Source organism: Labrus bergylta, chromosome 18 (genome assembly GCF_963930695.1).
Source record: "Labrus bergylta chromosome 18, fLabBer1.1, whole genome shotgun sequence".
In the NCBI taxonomy this organism is placed as follows: Eukaryota; Metazoa; Chordata; class Actinopteri; order Labriformes; family Labridae; genus Labrus; species Labrus bergylta.
Genome location: NC_089212.1, coordinates 23,087,673 through 23,108,290, shown reverse-complemented (window position 1 = coordinate 23,108,290; position 20,618 = coordinate 23,087,673). Strand labels below are relative to the sequence as shown.

The following is a 20,618-nucleotide window of genomic DNA, read 5'->3' as shown; positions in this document are numbered from 1 at the left end:
TGCCTTGAAGACAAGCAAGGAGGACAACAGAGATTTCTCACTAAGTTGTGGTGATTATGGCGTGCCAAGAAATGATTTTTAGACCTTTTGAAAATATATTTTCTAGCAACAGACAATTGCTGTATAGATATAACATCTGCTGTATATGAAGTGGATTATACGTAGCCCCTTGAATCACAAAAAATTTTAGGAAAAACATTGTGCCCACAAGATTTTTATTTATTGTTTGTTTACTTTTGAGACTTCGGGGGCTCAATTGGATTACACAGATTACTCTTTAAATTAAAGAAAAGTATTTGTCAGTGTACTCTGGAATTACACTTTTGAGAGTTTTATAATTACCAAACTCTGAATATATAAAAAAAGAAAAGTTTTCATCCTGTTAAGTCATTAAAAACACAAAATTGAAAGATTAAACTGTAGGACGTGACGAACGACAAGTGAGTTTCAATCTGACCTCACCAAGATGGCGGCTTTAACAAATCGACTGTTTCCGGTCGTGCCCCCAGAACGCTTGTGATGACCTTCCATAGATGGCGTACTACTTTTGAAATTTGCAGCAAAACAAACATCTGACAAAGGTAAGATAACGACGGTGGTGGGGTGAATAAATAATGACCCAGGACTGAAGCTGCACGTGGTCGAGCTCCGGTAATGACGTGTTTATCGACAATACGGACTTTTGTTTGTTTTGTATCCAGCAGCCACAGAGACACCGACTGACGAACAGCTGTTTGGGGGCTCGCTAGCTTGTTTCACCTGCTATGTAGTTCAGGGTCTTTTAAACTAATAAATAAACACATTTCCACCATTTGGGTACTTTTTTTGTCGTTGGTGCAAAAGCTAAGCTAACAGAAAGCGTTGGTGTAGTACCCTAAAAGTTAAGCCATTAAAGTAGGTCAACACTGAGTAACCGTGCTGCGTGCTAGCTGGTCTGTCGCCCTGAATTATAAACATCATGTCTGCTGATGGTGTCTCCCATTTACAGATAATCCATCTCTTCATTCCTCTTTGTTGACCTTCACTGACAAACTTTGGGTTTCACAGCAGTAATGCATGCTACACTTAGCAGGGCAACGAGAGTGAGTGCTGTCACATGGGGCCCCTTAAGGAGGTCAATGCAGAATTTGCACATTTTGAGCCACTGTAAGTTTTGGTTTAATGTTTGTCAACCCTTGTGGCCCTCCTACTGATCTGGGGCCCCAAGCAGCTGCCTCTCCTGCCTGTTGACAAGCAGCTCCTCTGATTCTAACATTTGCTATTCACTCCATTGAAGAGGAGGATACATCAGCAAAAGTGATGTAATGTTTGCAACATAGAGTAGATAGAATGTCTTTATTGTCTTTATACAAGTGTACAACGAAATTATTTGGCTTCACCTTTAAGTGCACACACATACAAGCATCCACAGCTAAAAACAACAGAAGAAGAAAAAAAAAAAAAAAAGGAACTCTGATTCAAGTAAGATGGGCAATGTATGGTAGGAGTTATTTACAGGTAGTAGCATAACAGAATATAAATAGATATTGCAGAAATATAAAATAAATATTGCATAGTATGAAATATAAAATATTGCAGAAATATAAAATAAATATTGCACAGTACGAAAGGTAAAATATTGCAGAAATATAAAATAAATATTGCACGGTATGAAATGTAAAATATTGCAGAAATATAAAATAAATATTGCACGGTACGAAATGTAAAATATTGCAGAAATATAAAATAAATATTGCACGGTATGAAATGTAAAATATTGCAGAAATATAAAATAAATATTGCACAGTACGAAAGGTAAAATATTGCAGAAATATAAAATAAATATTGCACGGTATGAAATGTAAAATATTGCAGAAATATAAAATAAATATTGCACGGTACGAAATGTAAAATATTGCAGAAATATAAAATAAATATTGCACGGTATGAAATGTAAAATATTGCAGAAATATAGAATAAATATTGCACAGTATGAAATGTAAAATATTGCAGAAATATAAAATAAATATTGCATAGTATGAAATGTAAAATATTGCAGAAATATAAAATAAATATTGCACAGTATGAAATGTAAAATAATGCAGAAATATAAAATAAATATTGCACAGTATGAAATGTAAAATATTGCAGAAATATAAAATAAATATTGCACAGTATGAAATGTAAAATAATGCAGAAATATAAAATAGATATTGCACAGTATGACCTTCATTTCTTTAATCTTAAATTGCTTTTTTCTGCACCCTAATCGCTGTACTTGCTTAATGTACTTGCTGACAAATCTCTTGTCATTTCCTCACATCCCGCGTCTTAAAGGTGGGTTGTTTTTCTGCCTATTTTTAGATGATTGGGGGAAAAACAAATCAGTTAATTCAAGATTCAAGATTTTTATTTGTCACATGCTCATACAGATGTGTAGTGAAATGTAAAGACTGTTCCGCAAGGCCATGCAATAACACTTAAATTGCTAATACACATGTATACAGTAAAATAGAATATAATGTAAAATTTGAAAAATAAATATTTGAATATAGAATAATGTAAACAGTGTAAAGTGTCCAGGGTGTCAAAGTGCAGATCGAGTGCAGACAATGTGCAGATTGGAATGTGTGGTGTGTGTGCATCATAACAGAATAATCCCATCAGCTCCGACCCGGCTGGATAACTTCGTCTTTCTCGCTCATTGCCTTCACAGGTGACAAGAGGCTCTTCCGACATGGCAGAGATAGAGGCAGAGATGGAGGAGGACATGGGCGACGCGCCAGCCAGAGAGGATGACAACGACTCGGATGGAGACGGGGACGGGGATGAAGACGACAGGCTGTTTGCGTGGATGGTGAATGACGACATGGATGAGGAGGACGAGGAGGAGGACGATGAAGAGGAGGTAGAGGATGAGCAGCCCTTGGACACAGAAGCGTCCGAGTCGTTTGAGTTGGACTCCCCAGCCGAGCGCAGTGGTCATATAGCAGTTATTGACAGAAACATAATGTATGTGTGGGGTGGATACAAGGTAAGGACTCCAAAATCACTTATTTTTAAACTTTATTTATAAAAATCTTCAGAGTCTGTCTTTATTTAAATTACATTTCATCCCTCTTCTCTACAAGAACGCCCAAAACCACGGATTCTTTGACCTTTATTTACCAAGAAATGAGATCTGGACGTACAACATGGAATCAGGAGTATGGTAAAAAGAAAAGTTTTAAAAAGATTCAAATCATTCTACCACTGTTTTGATATATTTTCAAATAAAGTAAACACCTCAAAACATTTTGTCAACAGGACAAAGCATGCAGCTGGAGGAAACCTGCACACATCCATGTCAGGCAGCTGTGGGGTGTGCGTCGATGGAGTCCTCTACCTATTTGGAGGTCATCACGCCAGGGGAAACACAAACAGGGTACAAGCTAGTGTGTTTAATGAAGCTTTGACACCTTCTCTTCACGTTTAAATATAAGATATCAACGCGGGTCAGGCTGCTTTTTTTTTTTGATTCAACCATCTCTCAGACCGCTCTTATTCTATGCCGGACTTTGTAGATCTACCGCCTCCCCCTGAGAGCTCCAAGCCTCGTTTGGGAGGAAATGAGAGATCTGAAGGGAATGCCTCCGTCCTGCAAGGATAAGCTCGGGTGCTGGGTTCAGAGGAACAGGTGAGGAATGAGCGTGTTCTTGTTTCAGGGTTCCCACTCTCCTACAGAGTTGGTCATTTTCACCGCCACACGTTAAGTCAAGTTAATATTAATGTGCTTATATACATACATACAATATTTAAAACCAAGGCTTTATGTCATGTGAATGAAGCCACTTTAATGTTATGATGATCATGTTAAACATTAAAGTCTTTATATGAGATTTTTCACACTTAAATGTAGAAATCAAGTATATCCTCTGAAAATAACTCTGTGAGTCATCACTGTCTACAATGGGTGTAACACCCGAGTCCCACTGTCTGTGATGCTTTCAGAGTTTTCAGAGTCCTATCTTCAGTTTGTTTACATCGCCAAGACGGCCGGCTGACTCCTCCCCTCGTGTATAAAAGTTGTTTAATTGAGGGACTAGAGAAAAGAAGAATAACATACTGTACTCACTGCTTAACTGTGTTTCTAGATCACGCTCATTTCAGGTAAATTTACATGCAGTGTGAAGATACCAGCATAATAAAGATCGCTAGCATTAGCATGCTAACACAACAATGCAGCGCCAGTTGTTTTGGTTTCATGCTGGAGCTCAAGGGCGACATCTGCTGGATCAAAAAATCGCATATAAAGCCTTTAAACAATTAGTTTAAAGGCAATTAGTGAGACTAATAACTCATTCTTATCTTGGGGTGGATTTTTGTGTTTCCACAGACTCATATTCTTCGGCGGCTATGGCTACTCTGCACAGGGATCTCATCGAGGGACTTTTGAGTACGATGAATCCTCCTCACTCGTGGTCTGTGAACAAAACTTCTCCTTGTGTGATTCAAATCTGAATGTGTTGATTATGTTCTTCTGGATTAGTTTTAGAGTCTTATCTGTATTTTTCTAACATTTGTACTGATTAAAGCTGTTTTTCTTCTGCCGCAGTGGGACAGCCCAGGGCGAGGCTGGAACAACCACGTTCACATCCTGGACCTGGAAACATCAACATGGAGCCAGCCGATCACCACGGTAAACCAGCGCCCAGAATACTCATCAACAATCATCTCACACAAGTCGGTCATATGCTGCATTCAGGCGCTGCTCGGGTGGTCCTGAGTTTCCGAGTTTGGAAGTCGTTCTTCCGACTTCGGTGTGTTCAAGTGATTTCAGTTCGGAAAGTCGGAATATTGTAACAACAGCACAAAAACAGCGTTGATGCTACGAAGAAGACGATCAGAGAAACGTCTCTGTTAAAAGTTATATTTGAGTAAAAAGTTGATGTGCAATACGTGAATTAATAAAAAGTATCTGAACGGTAACAAAACATATTTTGCCCCCACGTGTGATGACGATTCTGACGTCAAGTCGGGAAGTCGGGCACCTAATTCTTTTCTGAGTTTCATGTGCATTTTACAACTCGGAAACTTGTTTTTCCAATGTTTCTGACACCACATGAATGCACCATTACACACACACACATTATACAAGCTTGATTACCTTTTAACCAAACAGACAGCCTCTCCTCTGTCCCCGACATGGATTAAATATAAGACACTGAAATATATCTGACATCCTTGGTCTCCTCTGTTTCTGTTTCTGCTTGATGTAGGGAAACACGCCGTCACCCAGAGCAGCTCACGCCTGCGCCACCGTCGGTAACAGAGGCTACGTGTTTGGCGGACGATACAAGGTGAGTAAACTAAAAACTTTGAGATGTGGACGTGTTTAGAATCTCTGCTGTGATGCAGGTGTGAGAGAAATTGCTTCCAAAAATATGAGATCTGCTAGTTCTCTGAAGAAGTACAAACTCGGTGCTACGAGTCAAAAACCTTTTTACCACATGCAGCTCGGAGAGAAGACGTTAAAGTTGTTTCCTCCACATCAAACAACTATAGGTCAATAAACCAATAGGAACGCACATCCTACAAATGCAATCACAATGTCTGGTACAACATAAGGAAGCCACCAGGTGATAGGATACCAGAGGGAAAGTCCAGATGTTTCACACCTCTGCTCCTGAGATTACAAAGATTAGTTTGGTCAAAACTCCCGTAAAGGTTCTTTTTTTTTTTTTTTTGGCTGATTCGACATGTTTTTATTCTCCTTTGTATTCCTTGTAGGGCTGGCCGATATGGACCAAAACTCACATCTCAATATTGTTTAGCTGAATGGCGTTACTCGATATATATCGATATGTCTTTTATTAACAGTGAAAACACATGGAAAATAAACTACCTGTTTGTCAGTGAGATGACAAAAAGGTGACCTGGCACCTCTATAATGTTATTTTAATGCAACATAAACTATATCCATATTAACGATATTGTCTTACCCTACATCTTGTTTGAAAATATATCGATATATCTTAAAAACTCGATATATTTCCCAGCCCTAATTCCTTGTATGGATTTGTAATGTTTCCAATTCCCACCTCTGTGTCCGCCTGTCCACAGAGCTACCGGCTAAACGACCTGTACTACATCGACCTGGACACGTGGGAGTGGCATGAAATGTAAGTGTTGGGTCTTCTCAGAAACATGGAAGTAAAGAAAGTGAATATCAGGGCACCTTTTGTGAGTGTGGAAGGAAGATGAAGCTCATTATAGGCGGGGATATTTGCCAATATGTGTCAAAACTACTCTATCTACTATCTGCATTTTTGTATGTCTCATATCGACGTTTTAGCGACTTCTCACATCTGTATTTCTCTTGTTCCTCTGTGACCCGCCCCCCTCCCCCCTCCCCCCTCCCCCCTCCCTCCCTGCCTGGCTGTAGGAGCGTTCCTCAGCAGGGTCCCGTCGGCCGCTCTTGGCACTCTTTCACCCCTGTGTCGCCGGACCACATCTTCCTATTCGGAGGTTTCACCACAGAAAGAGAAACACTGAGTGAGCTGAACATCTGTTCAAAAAAAGAAATCATCTTTTCCACTTCAGAGTAAGATGTGCTCTCATGGAGATATGTCTTTTTTCAGGCGATGCGTGGCTCTACTACGTGAGCAAAAATGAATGGAAGCCTTTCAAACACCATCACACGGAGAGGCCGAGGTAAATGACTCGTATGATCGTGAACACTCACATGTTTGTGCGCTCCTGTGAACCAAAGGGACTTGATGACATCATCATCATCCTGTGTGTTTCAGGCTGTGGCACTCGGCGTGCTCGGGTCCTGACGGCGAGGTGTTTGTGTTTGGAGGATGTGCCAACAACCTGCTGTCTCATCAAAGAGCTGTAAGTATCTAAAATGGACCACTTTTTTTTTTTTTTCACACACACATGAAGAGCTGTCCTCTGATTCTGACTCCTTTTTTTTTTTTTTTTTTTAAATGTGGCAGGCTCACAGCAGCGAGCTCCTGGTGTTCAACGTTCAGCCCAAATCTCTCGTGAGGTGAGCGTGCGCAGGAGAAAAGACGACGCGCTACAATCCAGATTTCTGTCATGTGTTTTGATCTTATATTAACCTGTCTCCCCCCCCTCCCCCCTCCCCCCTCCCCCCTTCCTTACCCTCCAGGTTCTGCATGGAGGCCATCCTGCAGCACAGGGAGCGCTTGTCGAGTTACTGGGACTGCTTACCCAAACACCTCCTGCACAGCCTCAAACAGAGGATGTCACGGGTCAACACACTGGGCTCCTAGGCCGTCATCTACTGCAGACGATTACAATGTGATGTGTATGTATGGACGAGATGAACGCCACCCTCAAAGCATTAAGTTAATGTGTGTGTGTGTCTGTGTGTGTGTGTGGACACTTGCATACATGAAAAGAAATCTCTGAGCAATAGTGAAGAGCAGTGAAGCTTTTAGGAAGGCTGACCGGCACATTGAGGTTTGAAGGGTTTCCAAAGCGTGTTATTATTTGTCTCCTCATTATCTCATAAGTTGAACTTTTTGCAAAGCCAGGAGAATCTTTTTAGAGAGGAAGCATCAGTCCAGGTGTTACTGAGCTCTTCATACAAGAGGAGAGAGAGAGAGAGAGAAACATGTTCAACTACTGCTGGCTTCCTTTTTTGTTCTCACCTTTCAGTCAGAAAATTAAACAACTTTCATGTTGGAGGAATTCAGGAAGATTCAAAGAAATCCTGAGGAGGAGGCTAGAGAGCAAAAGTAATTGTTTGGAGTTTTTGGTTTGAGTGTTTTCCAGAGATCCCTTTTCCTCTGCACACATATTTAACCTCTGGTAGGATTAAAGGAGAGAGTTTGGTTCCTTCAGACCAACAGAAACACCTCTCATGGGACGAAATATTTTTACTTTTTCTGGTTTTCCTTTCAAAGTTTGACCAACATTAAATGCGGAGGTGCCAGGTTTGCTTTAATGGTGCATATATTTTTGGGAGCCTGTTGCTTCATTGATTTCTTCCGAGTATTTGGCTAAATTGAGTGTTTAACTTCAAAACAGACCTACGACTTGTGCTTCATTTCAAACGACTCTCCTCTCAGAACTGTTGATTTGTACTTTTAAGTAGTTATTTATATATTTGTGAGGTAATGTGACTTTTCTTTTTCTTCTTCTAAAAGGCTTCTGAAGCCTTTACATTCTCCCGAGCGGCTCGTGTAGCATCTGAACTTTAATTGAATCGATGAGTGAGAGAATGCGATTGGTCGGATGTTGAGCCACGTTGCACTGAGACGCCTGATGTCAGCAGGGCCGTGTTTGTATTTGCCTGGTTTGCACAATGTTCCCTTGGTGTTTTTTATTGTAGAATACAATGTGTACCGGTACTTTGTACTCAAAGAATAAACATGTACTATACGTTTCAGTTTTGGTCTGATTTGTTTATTTACATGTTGTTTTTTTTCATTCTACACAGACGTGGCTCGATCAGTTCTGAAAATAAAAATGAGTCTTAATCACACAGGAGGACTCTCCTGATCCAGTGACGTCGTCAGCTTTGAATTGTTGGTGAAAGACTGTGAATGTACATCTCTCCGCTCAGCTCATTTCTTCTTGGCAGCCAGCAGGTTTGGAGCGGACACTTTCACTTTGCCCGGCATGTTCCTGGAGAGATCCGTGTCCTGCAAACCAAAAAAGGAGATAAGAGAGGGGATCGTTTGAACTGTTTTACAAAGAGAAACAAAATGGCTCCAGACAGCCTAGCAGATGGATAGATAAATACTTTATTCATCTAACAAGTTAGAAAAAATAGAACAAACAGAGAAAACAAAACATGGATATTAACAGATAATTAAAATACTAAAAGTCTTTATATTCCTGAATGCTTCTTATAATGGCACAAATCACCAGGGTGTTGGGGAGAGAAACCAGAAAAAGGCAGACAGTAACGTTCCACCCACAGATACAGTCATGAGCTGCTACCATTGGCCTGTGTGTTATAATGCCTCATGGCTGCAGGGACAAAGGATCTCCTATTTTGCAGCGCCCGCCATGTACGGAGGCTGTAGTCTTCATCTCGAATCTGACCTCGGGCCCTTTGCTGTATGTCATCCCTCCCTCTCTCCTCCTCTTCATTTAAAGTCCCGACTGAAATCGCTACTTTTAGTTAACAACAGAAAATGTCTGCATTATTATAAAACCTTCCCCCCTCTATTTAAATGTGTCTTTATTAGTTTATTTTATATTCTGTATATTACTGTCTTTCATTTGTTCTTTATGTACTGTATGTTATTTAGTTATTTAATCTGCCTTTTACTTGTGATATTGTTTTTTTTACCTGACTGTATATGTGCATTACTCTTCTTGAATAAAGTTAAACAAAATGTTAATGCAGCCGGTTCGGGTAACATAAATGACACCACTTCCATACTGAATGAATCAGACAAAGTAGGAACAAATATCTGCCTACTGTGCGCTCCTGCTGAATAGTAGGTACTAAACAGTAGACAGCATGGATAGTAGTTACTGTCTACTGCCTGCTGACAGATTGAGTAGGTACTTAGCAATTCGGATGCACCCACTGTCTCTCTTCAGCCTTCCTTTCCAATAACGGCAAAAATGCTCAAAAAAAGAGTTCAACACTCTGGTCTCGTTAATGTGGACTTGACTACAACACATCTTAATCATTCATAAGCAACGAACAGAATGGATGATCACTTTTCATGTGCAGCAGACGTCTTTACCTTGACACTGCGGAACAGGTCCTTCTCTCGGGGCGAGGTCTCTTTGGTTTTTGTGAAGCTGAGGACCGCAGTGCGTGCGGCTAGTAAGAAAAATAAACAACATCACCGTCGAATCCAGAAGCATTCGTTTATTAACACATACTGAAAAAGTGAACGGGTTTTTAATGTGTCTCTGTGTTTACCTTTGCCTTTCTTCTGGGCTCCAGGGGTCAGTTTCACTTTGTGTCTGGGAAACAGAAGTGACTCTTTTAGGCCTGTGCATGCTTCACTTTGCCTCTTGCATATATATATAAAAGGTTCAGTGCACTTACTTGTAGTTGGTGAGGGCGGTGTATGGAGCGCAGACGGGCACAGCAAACAGCAGCACGTCTTCAGCATGAGGCTGGCCCGTCAGAGAAGTGAGCAGGTTCTCCGCTTCCTGCACACAGGTAAACATCAGTCACACTAATGTCAGTAACAAACATGTACCCACCAAAATAAGATAAATATTCAGAAGGGAATTAAAAAAAGGCTTTTTATTTTTATCAAAAATGTTCAGGGTAAGGACTCACCTCTGCTCCGGGGTTGTCCTGGTCCACGTCATCTTCCTGAAAAAAAAAAAAAGGACAGCATCGATAATAAACAAACAAACAAACAGACATGATATCTGCGAGTTTTAGAGATAACTTTCATGGAATTGGTACCTTGTCCTCCTGTTCAGCAGCTTCTCCCTCCTCTCCTGGTCGTTTCTCCTCATTCATCACCTCCCCTTCTCCCGTCGCCTCGGCCTTCTTCACCGCCGTCTCCACGGGCCGAGGTTTCTGCGGTTGTTTCTGAGGAGCCGGTTTCCTTACGGGTTCGTCTTTCCCCTTCCCTTTCTTTCCTTTCTTCCCCTTTTCCTTCTCGTCCTTGGTGGAACCGGCTGACTAAGAAAAGAGAGCAATAACAATGTTAGGCCCCCGGTGTCCACCTAGCGGTTTTTGTCTGAGCGTTAGCATCTTTCTAAAATAGTTTTCTGAGAACTTCCTTTTTTGTTCGGCCGCTCTGAGCGCCTTCAATTTGGATTTTTGCCACCTACTGATCATGTCTTGTACCCACATCCACTTTGCTCCATGTCTGCGAGGGTGTAACCGATCAATCAATCAATTCAATCAATTTTTATTTGTATAGCGTCAACTCAGAACAAGTGTTATCTCGAGACACTTTACAAAAAGCAGGTAAAATACCTTACTCATTGTTATGTTACAAAAAGCAGGTAAAAGACCTTACTCATTGTTATGTTACAAAAAGCAGGTAAAAGACCTTACTCATTGTTATGTTACAAAAAGCAGGTAAAAGACCTTACTCATTGTTATGTTACAAAAAGCAGGTAAAAGACCTTACTCTTTGTCTGTTAACATTACAAAAGAGCAGGTAAAAAGACCTTACTCATTGTTATGTTACAACGACCCAGCCTATCCATCATGAGCACTTTAGCAAAGCAGCAAAAGTTACAGTGGTAAGAAAAAACTGCCTTATTAAAAGGCAGAAATCTTCGGCCGGATCCCCGTCTCATGACGAAACAGCCTTTACAGGTCTAGACTGCGCCAGGGTTGGAAAGGGGGAGAGATGGGATAAGATGCAGGAAGAGGGATAGGGAGCAAGGGGGTGGGGGGAGGCAGACCGTCAATCAACAATCCGGTGGGGAGGGGGTTGACAACCGATGTCAAAAAACATACAGTAAAATGGAGCAGTGGTGGTCTTACAGCTTGGTTGTCATGGAGACAGGACGGACATGCAGCAAAGTGGACACGGGGGGGGGGGGGGGGTTCTTACTCAGTTTCAAAAAGTGTGTATGAGGACCGCATGGACTTGACCAGCAGCAGCAGCGGATGGACCGTACATAGTGAACGACGTACCCCAAGCAGCTGCATCATCAGCTCCCGGTCCTCTTCATCCTGGTCTTTGTACTTCTCTTTGATCTTCTTTAACTTTTTCTGGAGTGACATCACAAACACAGATTGAGCATCGAACACACATTGTGACATGATAGGGCCATGTTTATTCAAACTTTATACTCGACCTACAAAGTTGTTGTTTTGTTTGACCATGTTTCACTGATGTATGAACGGACTGCTGCTATTTTAGCACGGTGTAGTCCAAGGCTCAGGCAGTGATATGTAACCATCATTATTTTGTCCTGCATTCCCTTTAAATGTTTGTCATCTGTATCGTTTAAAGTCCGATCACAGCAGAACATCTTATCTACAAACTCTTTACCTTTTGACCTCTCTTTAGAGGCGGCTGGGAGGGGCCTCCTCCTCCTCCTCCTCCACCTCCTCCACCTCCTCCACCTTTGGATCCCTGATCACCAGCAGATCCACCTGCTGAAGTCTCGGTCTTCTCCTCGATGTCACAGCCGTCCTGTTTCTGTTTCTTCTTCTTCTCCTCTCTGGTTGCAAAGACAAAAACACCTGAGGGTTTAAAAAAACAAAAAAAACACCCTGGATCCACTTATAAGGAATGAAGAAAGGTTGACATACCCCCCCCCCCACCCCCACCCTTAAACTAAGTTACTGAAAGCCTCTTAAGTGTAATTTAAAGGGATACTTCACCCGTTTGCATTAATCTTTGTATCATTAGAGACCTGGTAGTATTTCTGAATGGTCATGCATCCCGCCCTCATTTTCCCGAGACAGGAAAGATTCTTATTTCCTGTCTGAAAAGGAGCCTCCGATGACGCACAACTCATCAACGGGTGAAATATCCCTTTAAGAACTCCATCTTTAACTCCATTCATTTACCTCCTCTGCTTGGCAGTCATGTGTTTCTTCACCTGGGAGTCTTCTGCCTCAGCCTGAAGAGAAATGAATAAATTATCACCATCATGACGTCTTAATCTTTAAGTATTCACCGAGATTAAGGTGCAACTGATTACCTGTGTGGTCACTTCCTGTTTGAAACCAGGGTTCTGAGCGCTCCTAGAAACAAATGGAGACACTTTTTATTAACTGAGCTCAACTCATCGTCATGTGCGCGGATCTGTTTTCCCAGCGTCGGTAACAGCTCTTCACCTGCTGGGCTGTAAATGCGAGAGGGAGATGGTCGTATCTGGAAAGCTAAATTCTTCACTCGTCTCCTCTTCCTCTCCGCTGTCTTCCTCCGCTTCCAGGTTTTCCTCGTCCTCGGGAACAGCGGCCAGTTCTCCACTCGCACCATCACCCCCCGCCCCCGTCTTTTTATTTTTCTTATCCTTCTCTCCATCTTCTGCCGCTTGATCGTCGTCACTGCTGTCATCACCTGCAAAATGCGGCAGAGTGGGTTTGAATCCGGTCGTCCCCATGAAGTCATATTTCTGTGTGTGTGTGTGTGTGTGTGTGTGTGTGTGTGTGTGTGTGTGTGTGTGTGTGTGTGTGTGTGTGTGTGTGTTACCTGTGAGCTCCTCTCCCTCCTCTAACAGCTCAGAGGTTGAAGACGCCACCTCCTCCATGTCGTCCTCCACAGTCTTCACCTTCCTCTCCCCTCGGTGCCTGGACACACTCTCGTCGTCCACCTGCACAGCGGCCGGCATGAAACTTCATTCTTGTTGACGAGGACTCAAGAGTTAAAAAATTGTGCACTCAACGTTTTTTTTTGTTTTTTGATTTACCTTGAAGAGAAATCCAAAGCCCATAATCAAGTAGGAAGGAGGAAGAAAGTTTTTCTTTCCTGAGAACAAACGTTAGAGATCTTCATTCAGACAAAAGAACGGCGTCTCATATGTGGATTCAAAATCTTAAACTTCATTATGTTCTACCTCTGATCATGAAACTCCCAGTGGTCAAGTACTCTCCGGTCGGAGCCGTCTTAGACACCTACAGAGAGAAAATACATGCATCAGTGTTTTCCACCTATAGATGATGCAAACAATTCCATTACTGTAAAACTTAAACTTGAATTATGTGAGAAATATAAAAAATGTTATGCTTATGTTGAGTATTTCAGTGCTTAGTCCTCTCATATGGATAACTCACCTGATGATGATGAACCCACCAGGCGCTGGTGATGATCTTGGCGTCCCAGGCGGCACTATAGCACACAGACATGGTGCCCGCTTCTGTCAGGGTACGTGGAGGGATGGTCTCACCTGCAGCGGGAGGACGAGGAGATTGAAAAGTAACAAACCACAGAAGATCCAAAAACCTGATAAAAAAAAAAAAACAAGTCAAGTAGTCTCACCTGAGGGGTTTTTGATGACACAACTAGTCGCTCCGTGGAGGTCAGCGTGGACATAGATATCACCTGAAGAAAAATGAAGTTACATATGAGGCGACTGATGTACTGAAGACCTAAGCGAGCGTGCCTCCTTACATTCTATTGACTCCGTTTATCTGTGTGCTCAAACAGGCTGTTTGGAGATTTTCCCTTTATGACATCACAAAGGGCAGTAGCCCCTCCCCCAGGTGGGTGACACTCCCACAGCTAGGTGTTTGTTCTGCCCTCTGAGTCTGCCTTCTCAACGTAAACAATAGGACATGGAGAGAGAAAGCCCGAGACACCCAAGCACCTTCCAGAGAGGGGGCGTGGTCAGACACAGCTCATTTACATATTTAAAGGTACAGACACAGAAACAGCCTGTTCTGAGCAGGGCTGAAATAGAGGGGTTTATAGACATGATCAAATACAGGATCAGAGTGGATTTAGAACAAGAAACTTCACACACATGTTTTGGGGAGCTCTGAGACTTATTTAAACTTTTTTTAAATGAGGAGAATATGTGACCTTTAACGTACCTCATTAATGTAAGCAATATCAGATTGGTATGTTGTGGTTGGGTCTCTCACAGTGACAAGCCTATTTATTTTATTTTATTATAGTATTTTTGTGGCTTTGTGTTTGATAGGACAGATTCAGGGCAGTGTTGGGAACGAGAATCGAACCTGCGACCAGTGTGACGAGGACTGTATGATCCTGATATCATGAATAACCAACTTTGTTATCTTATTTGTTATATGAGATAAATGAATCTGTTATTATGGAGACAACCAGCTTTGATATCCTGAGACAACAAGAAAAATAAGTCAAGCAACTACGACTTAAATGAACTCGTAATCACAGGAAAATATAGCAAATCAAATGTTTGGATGCGTGTCTGCTTAGGGCTTCCGTCCAAATGAGCTCATGTTTGACTCTTTCATTCACTTTCAGGTGAAGTGTTTGCAGACAAGTCACCTGCTCGGAGGTAGCGTTTCACAATCATCTCGTTCTGCTGCTGATCTCTTCCTGCGATGACGAGATAATTCTCTGAACTGATGAACCATAAGAACTTCTCAAACCTGCACAGAAGAGGAGGAATGGTTAATGATAATTCAAAGGCTTTACAGCTCCATACATTGCTACTGAATGAGTTCAGGAGCATCGTGTCATGTTGGTCTTACCAGTAGACTTTTCTGGCCTTCTGGATGGTGGTCACTGTCTGCACCTCTTTGAGTGTTTTCTGTGTTTTTTTCTCTGCAGATTTCATCGCCTGAAAAGGGATAAAAACAGGAAGAACAGTCGACATTTGGGTTGCAAGTTAAACTGCAAATGATCTAAAATGCAAAACTGTAAAGCGTTCTTACTTTTCCTGCAGCTTCGATTGTTTTATGTTCTTTCTTTTCAGCACTGCGTTTGCAGTCGTAGTACCTTAAATAAGAACAATAAAAAAGGTCTGTCAGCTGTGAAGAAAACACTGAAACTGACTTCTGTGTCTCAAGAATGACGTGGAACTTACTTTTTGGCGTTGGCGTAAGCCGACAGGCCGAGGTCCACATCCACCAGCATGGGTTTGTCCTTTTGCAGCTTCTTGTTCTGTCCTTTGTTTTTGTTCTTCTTCCCTTTCTCCTCCACCACGTCTCTCTTCTCCTCCTCTTGCAGGTCCTCCTCAGAAACATACGGATTCCTTGAGAGGGGCGGGACACACATGAAGCAGAGTGTTTCTGTGCTACTGGTTTCTGTGTCATCAGTGGTCATCTTACTTTAGAAGCATGGTGATGTGATTGGTCTGCAGCTTCAGCTCCTTGATGGCGCACGCTACGGGGTCTCCCGCGGCTTGAGCTTCTTTGACCAGAATGCCGATCTCGGTCCAGTCCACCTGATTGGCCAGCGCGCTTCGCACCACCTGCAGCGCTCTCTCCACCATGGGCAGGTTCATCTCCACCAGCTCACCTTTGACCCTGTCCACCTCCTGCAACACACAAAGCAACTCTTCTTGATACACTAGTTTGTTCATCTAAAAAAGGGAAAAGTAGGAGCAACTATAGGGATATTTGCAGAAGATAATTATTATTTAAAAAAGTATTTGTCAATTTCTTATCACATGTTTGAGCTGTTTGCTTTGCCCTGCTGCATTAAACACGGCTCTGACAACAACACAGCCAGCGGGACTCAAGCTTCTCCCTCATTGTAGACAGTCATGAGACACAGGATAGACTTGATATCTGCTGTATTTATGTGTATCATGTCACATGTTCTTCCTTTGAGGATTGTGGTCTTAAAGGTATAGTGTGTGACAACATCTACAAAAGGTTCCTATTGGTTGCTCTAGCCAAAGAGATAAATCAAACCCTTGGTGCGTGCTGCCTCTAAAACATTTCATAGCAACAAACCAGGTGCTCTGATCAGTAACAGTAGAGCTGCTGTTAAAGGGGCATGGCTGATATCAGTACCTGATTCAGAGTTATTCAATCAGGTTCTGTATCAGAGCGAGCAGGTTAGACGTCCGGATGAAGGCAGTTAGAAAATTGTTGTGGCTTCAACAGTTATCAGTTCGAGTTGACTGGGTAACCACGGCAATGAGCTGGTTACCAGACCCTTTGAACGGAGAGCTGGTCCAGTACCTCATGTAGAGTGGTAACTCAGGACCCAACAAAAGGTAAGAGTTGCTCTTTATGCTGACCTGTGCCTGGTGCAAGGCCTCCAGCCTCTGCTCGTGGTCCTTCTTCACATTCTCCAACTTCTTCAGAGCCTGTTTCTCCTGATGCAGGGCCTTCATGTCGATCTTCTGACTCTCCATCTTGGAGAAGAACTCATCCACCGCCTGATGGAGAGAATACAATTTGATTCCCTACGATTTGGAGAAAGAACCACAATTCAAAAGAAATAAAAACCAGTCATGCTGTAATCTACCTTGTCAAAAGTATCGAACTCCAGATAGTGATTCTTTGCATGCTGGGCAAAGAGGAAGGGGTGGAATTCATCGTATCTGTAAGAAGGAGTCATTGACTTACATTAATAACATGTTATATTGATAACAAGCTTTAAAATCATGTTGTGCAGGGTTCTTACGTGAGCAGTTCTTCGCTGGGTTTGCCGGGAATTAAGCTCGGTTTCTTCTCACTCTTCTGAATGATGTAGCCCTTAAACAAAAACATTTAGAGTTAATTTATGTATGATCTTAAAGAGGAAAACAAAGTATTTCCTCTCAGTAAATTATGCTTGTGAAAGACTTTTTTTTTTTTTACCTTGCCTGTGAAGTGCTCCGTTCTCTCCATGTACGTTTCTGCAATCTGCAGCGCTTCAAGGATTTTTGCAGCTGAAAAATCATTCAGATCAAAAACTGTATTCAGAGATTGATACAGAGATTAAAAGCATTAGGGATTAAATATAAAAAAAAAAATCTAACTGCTTAACTTTACCTTCAACTTGGCCGTCCACTTTGACCGAGGCGGGTAGACCCACCTCCATCAAGCTGTGTTCTATCAGCGTGGCTCCATATGCTGCAGAAGAACACAGAACAGTCTGTTTGTTTACATCACAAAGAGAAGTTTAAGATTTTCAGCTAAAGAGACTTTTTTTGTGTATCGGTTTAAGATTAACGATTCAGAAGTGGTTGCCCCGCTACTTACTAAGGTGAGGATTCAGGACCCTTTTCACCTGATCTCCGTTCTGGGCTTTGCTGAGGATTTCTGTGAGTCTGCAGGAAAAAAAAAGAAAAAGATAAACAGAGATTTTATGTTTTTACTTGTTATTGAATCATTCTGATTGTTTTCAAAGGTGTCAAGCATGCAAAATGATGTTGTCACCTCTCTAAGCTTATGAGAGGTTCAGGGGGGCGAGCGCTCTCCACAGGGTAGCGCTCTCTCACAGCGATCTTCACGTCTTCTACCTCGGCGGTCCGAAACCGCAGCAGGTTGAGGATGGTGTACTCGTGGTCTGCCAGAATGATGTTACCCTGGAGGAGGAGATGGAGAAGCATCAGTGTCATAGTTTGGGGTCAGAGCTCTGCAGAAAAGCCCTGACAAACATCTTGAAAGTGTTTTTCTCACCCGGTCATAGAGCTCAATGATCAAGTGGTAGGCCGCCTCGTCTGACCCGAACTGGATGTCAACAATCCTGTCAACGCCGAGCTGCTTAACCTGGGTCAGCCGCCGAGTCTTTAGGTGCTTACGACACTACACAGGAACATGGTTTAAACATCACAACTAAAGCATAAATAAACAAAAACAGGTCTGATGAGGACTTTGTGGGGGGAGGGGGAGTGAAGAAACTAATGAGATAAATATCAAATCTGTTTAGTGACACACCGAGAGTTGTTCTGCTTGGTGTTCGATCATAAATCAAATATGGATGGGTTTGTAAGACATTTTTGTTTTGACGTGCTTTATTAATCCCAGAGGTCACATTTTAGACTCTGTTATTTAGAGACATGCTTCTCACACACACAGGTCTGAATTACACACATGCACTAACAGAGAGATGTCAGAGTGCAGGTTCCTCCACACGGAGCTCTGCGCCTTGCTCAGGAAGTGACCTGGCACCTCTTCAGCAACCAGACCACTTTACATACTTTGGTCCATACCGGGACTTGAACCGGGGACCCTCTGGCTGCAGCTCAAAAGGCTATTCAAATAATTAAAACAAAAACAAAAAAAACTCGGTAGGTCGATCAATTGAAATAAAAAGACGATATTCTTACTTTCATTGCGAACCCTGAAGGCATCATGTTCTTGGGCCATTCAAAGTCCGTGGAGTGAATCCGGGTCCCAGACTCAATCAGGAGGACGGCTTTGCTGTCCGGCCTGAGACAACAACAAGACACTTAATTATACAAACAGACTCCAAGCGTTTTTTTTTTAAAATCTGTATCGGTCAACAACAAGGAACTCTGCATGATCATAATAAATCAGGATGTATGATGATTTGATCAGAGATAACCTACATTTCTTTCAAAGTTCAGTGAGCTGTTTGTTTCCCTCTTTGCTCAGGTTTTAAAGTTTACCCACCAGGTGTTTGATACACAACAACCTTAATTTTTTATATCTTTCTTCTTTTGGTAGTATCTGTCTGTTTCTGTATTTGTGTGTCAATATGTGTAACAACCTGGAAACACATCTGGAAAAAAAAGTACAAAATAAAGATTTTACTAACCCCTTGAGGGGATTTTTTTTTGCGGCCCGTGACTTCAAATGAAGAATCAGAAGATTTTGGGGCCTCAATTAAGATCGGCACATTATCTTATTTTTCTTTTCATGTTAACAAGGGCTGAACAATATTCCTAAAATAGAAAATGTTCAGTAACATGTATGTTGTTGTTTTTTTTTTTTAAATCTACAACTTTTACTATTTTCCACATTTTTTTGTAAACTATGAAAAAAAACGTACGCAAAGTTTTTGCAAACAAGCGGACTGTTGTTTAACCGTTTAATGACCTGAGCTACATGAACCACGTTACAGGTTTGATTCTGAGAAAAAAAATTAAGTAGAACAAAGAAATCAAAATATTTGATTTCCTTTTATTAAAGGATTTCTTTAGCGAAAAAAAAAAAAGTTTGGACACCACAACCTTATATAATACTTTAAGAATGACAAAGCAAGTCTGCAGCATGACGTCAACTTTGAACCATACTTATTCATACTACCTTTATACAGAGGCGGTTCTAGACCACTTTTACTCAGGGGGCCAAACTGGGGCCAGTTGTTTTATCAGAGGGGAACATTAAACCCAGGAGAAAAATAGACAAAGATGATCGCTTTAAAAAAATATATAATATGCCAAATAATAGCTTACATCATAAAATACCATGATTTATATTTGTTTCAGGAACAGAATTGAATACTAGATAGTGAGTCCAGTTGTTGAGTCAAATACTGTGTGTGTGTTTTAGTATCTTAATTTTTATTCTAAATTTAAATTGTACTGTGTTCACTTTTTATCTGAAATCTTTGCTCTTTGCAGCTGTAACAATGTAAATTTCCCCGTTGTGGGATAAATAAAGGATTATTTTATCTGTGTTTTGAGGGGGGGGGGGGGGCACAGGGGGGGGCAAAGCTCAGTGTTACAGGAGCATTGGCCCCTGTTGGCCCCTGTTGGCCCCTGCCTGGAACCGCCCATGCCATTATATCAACGCGAATGCATTCCTCCTTGTAATCAATGAACAGTTTTAAGAGAACTTTTTGACCTGCATGACGTCATTTGACTGAACTTCCAGTCATATGAACAACAAGGTGAAACTGTTGACAACTTCACAAAGTGTTCTTACTTCTGCAGACGGATGAGATACGTCTTGTTGTCGATGTCATACACGTTGTTGACTCTCATGCCGATGTAGCTGAAACAAACAAACAAACAAACAAACAAACAGTTGAACGGTTGGTCAACATCTGTCCATGAATGAAAGGTGCTTAGCTCTGCAAGCCGAGCTAAAGGCTACACCACTCTACACCTTACTTGGCAGTGATTTCGGCAATAACTGCCCGGATGTCCACAGTGCCGAATCTCGTTTTCATGTCGACTGAACAGCGGGGGACAATTTAAGAGAAGAAAAAGTCAAAAGAAAGGGATGGAAAAAAAAAAGTCACATAGCTGGAGCGACATCAGCGAGAAATACATGCAGGAAATTATTGGTCAAGCGCATGCGCACAACTGAACAGTCAGGTTGAGACGGAAGCCGATGTGGAGCAAAAAAAAAACGGAGCAGGTCCACGCCTTTCAACTGCACTTCG

General features: G+C 41.8%; 2 protein-coding genes across 2 annotated transcripts; one reads left to right on the top strand and one right to left on the bottom strand.

The window, feature by feature from the left end:
• Positions 1-469: 469 nt before the first annotated feature.
• Positions 470-8,380, top strand: LOC109994580 (kelch domain-containing protein 2). The gene is made up of 14 exons (XM_020647986.3): positions 470-581; positions 2,696-3,013; positions 3,111-3,190; positions 3,286-3,403; positions 3,543-3,655; positions 4,355-4,439; positions 4,574-4,657; positions 5,238-5,318; positions 6,082-6,140; positions 6,404-6,513; positions 6,600-6,672; positions 6,768-6,855; positions 6,960-7,012; positions 7,136-8,380. Exons 2-14 carry the CDS (start codon positions 2,717-2,719, stop codon positions 7,257-7,259), a joined length of 1,365 nt encoding a protein of 454 aa, XP_020503642.2. The 5' UTR covers positions 470-581; positions 2,696-2,716; the 3' UTR covers positions 7,260-8,380.
• LOC109994581 (ribosome quality control complex subunit NEMF) lies at positions 8,376-20,546 on the bottom strand. Its single transcript, XM_029280078.2, has 32 exons — positions 20,344-20,546; positions 20,156-20,224; positions 18,592-18,694; positions 17,942-18,067; positions 17,699-17,847; positions 17,522-17,589; positions 17,312-17,392; positions 17,138-17,208; positions 16,962-17,032; positions 16,803-16,878; positions 16,573-16,713; positions 15,653-15,861; positions 15,409-15,576; positions 15,257-15,320; positions 15,074-15,162; positions 14,868-14,971; positions 13,875-13,937; positions 13,670-13,782; positions 13,453-13,510; positions 13,306-13,364; positions 13,089-13,209; positions 12,731-12,956; positions 12,595-12,637; positions 12,461-12,513; positions 11,937-12,108; positions 11,576-11,653; positions 10,382-10,603; positions 10,250-10,285; positions 10,010-10,116; positions 9,881-9,924; positions 9,699-9,778; positions 8,376-8,636 (listed from the first exon to the last, which is right to left on the bottom strand). Exons 1-32 carry the CDS (start codon positions 20,400-20,402, stop codon positions 8,559-8,561), a joined length of 3,201 nt encoding a protein of 1,066 aa, XP_029135911.2. The 5' UTR covers positions 20,403-20,546; the 3' UTR covers positions 8,376-8,558.
• Positions 20,547-20,618: the final 72 nt, after the last annotated feature.

Bases quoted from the DNA above. Each gene is read 5' to 3' on its own strand.
- LOC109994580 (XM_020647986.3), top strand. From the start codon at position 2,717: ATGGCAGAGATAGAGGCAGAGATGGAGGAGGACATGGGCGACGCGCCA. The intron at 3,191-3,285 runs GTAAAAAGAAAA...TTTTGTCAACAG, and splicing joins AACATGGAATCAGGAGTATG to GACAAAGCATGCAGCTGGAG. The intron at 7,013-7,135 runs GTGAGCGTGCGC...CTTACCCTCCAG, and splicing joins CAGCCCAAATCTCTCGTGAG to GTTCTGCATGGAGGCCATCC.
- LOC109994581 (XM_029280078.2), bottom strand. From the start codon at position 20,402: ATGAAAACGAGATTCGGCACTGTGGACATCCGGGCAGTTATTGCCGAA. The intron at 16,714-16,802 runs GTAGATTACAGC...TCTCTCCATCAG, and splicing joins AGTTCGATACTTTTGACAAG to GCGGTGGATGAGTTCTTCTC. The intron at 15,577-15,652 runs GTAAGATGACCA...GCCCCTCTCAAG, and splicing joins CACATCACCATGCTTCTAAA to GAATCCGTATGTTTCTGAGG.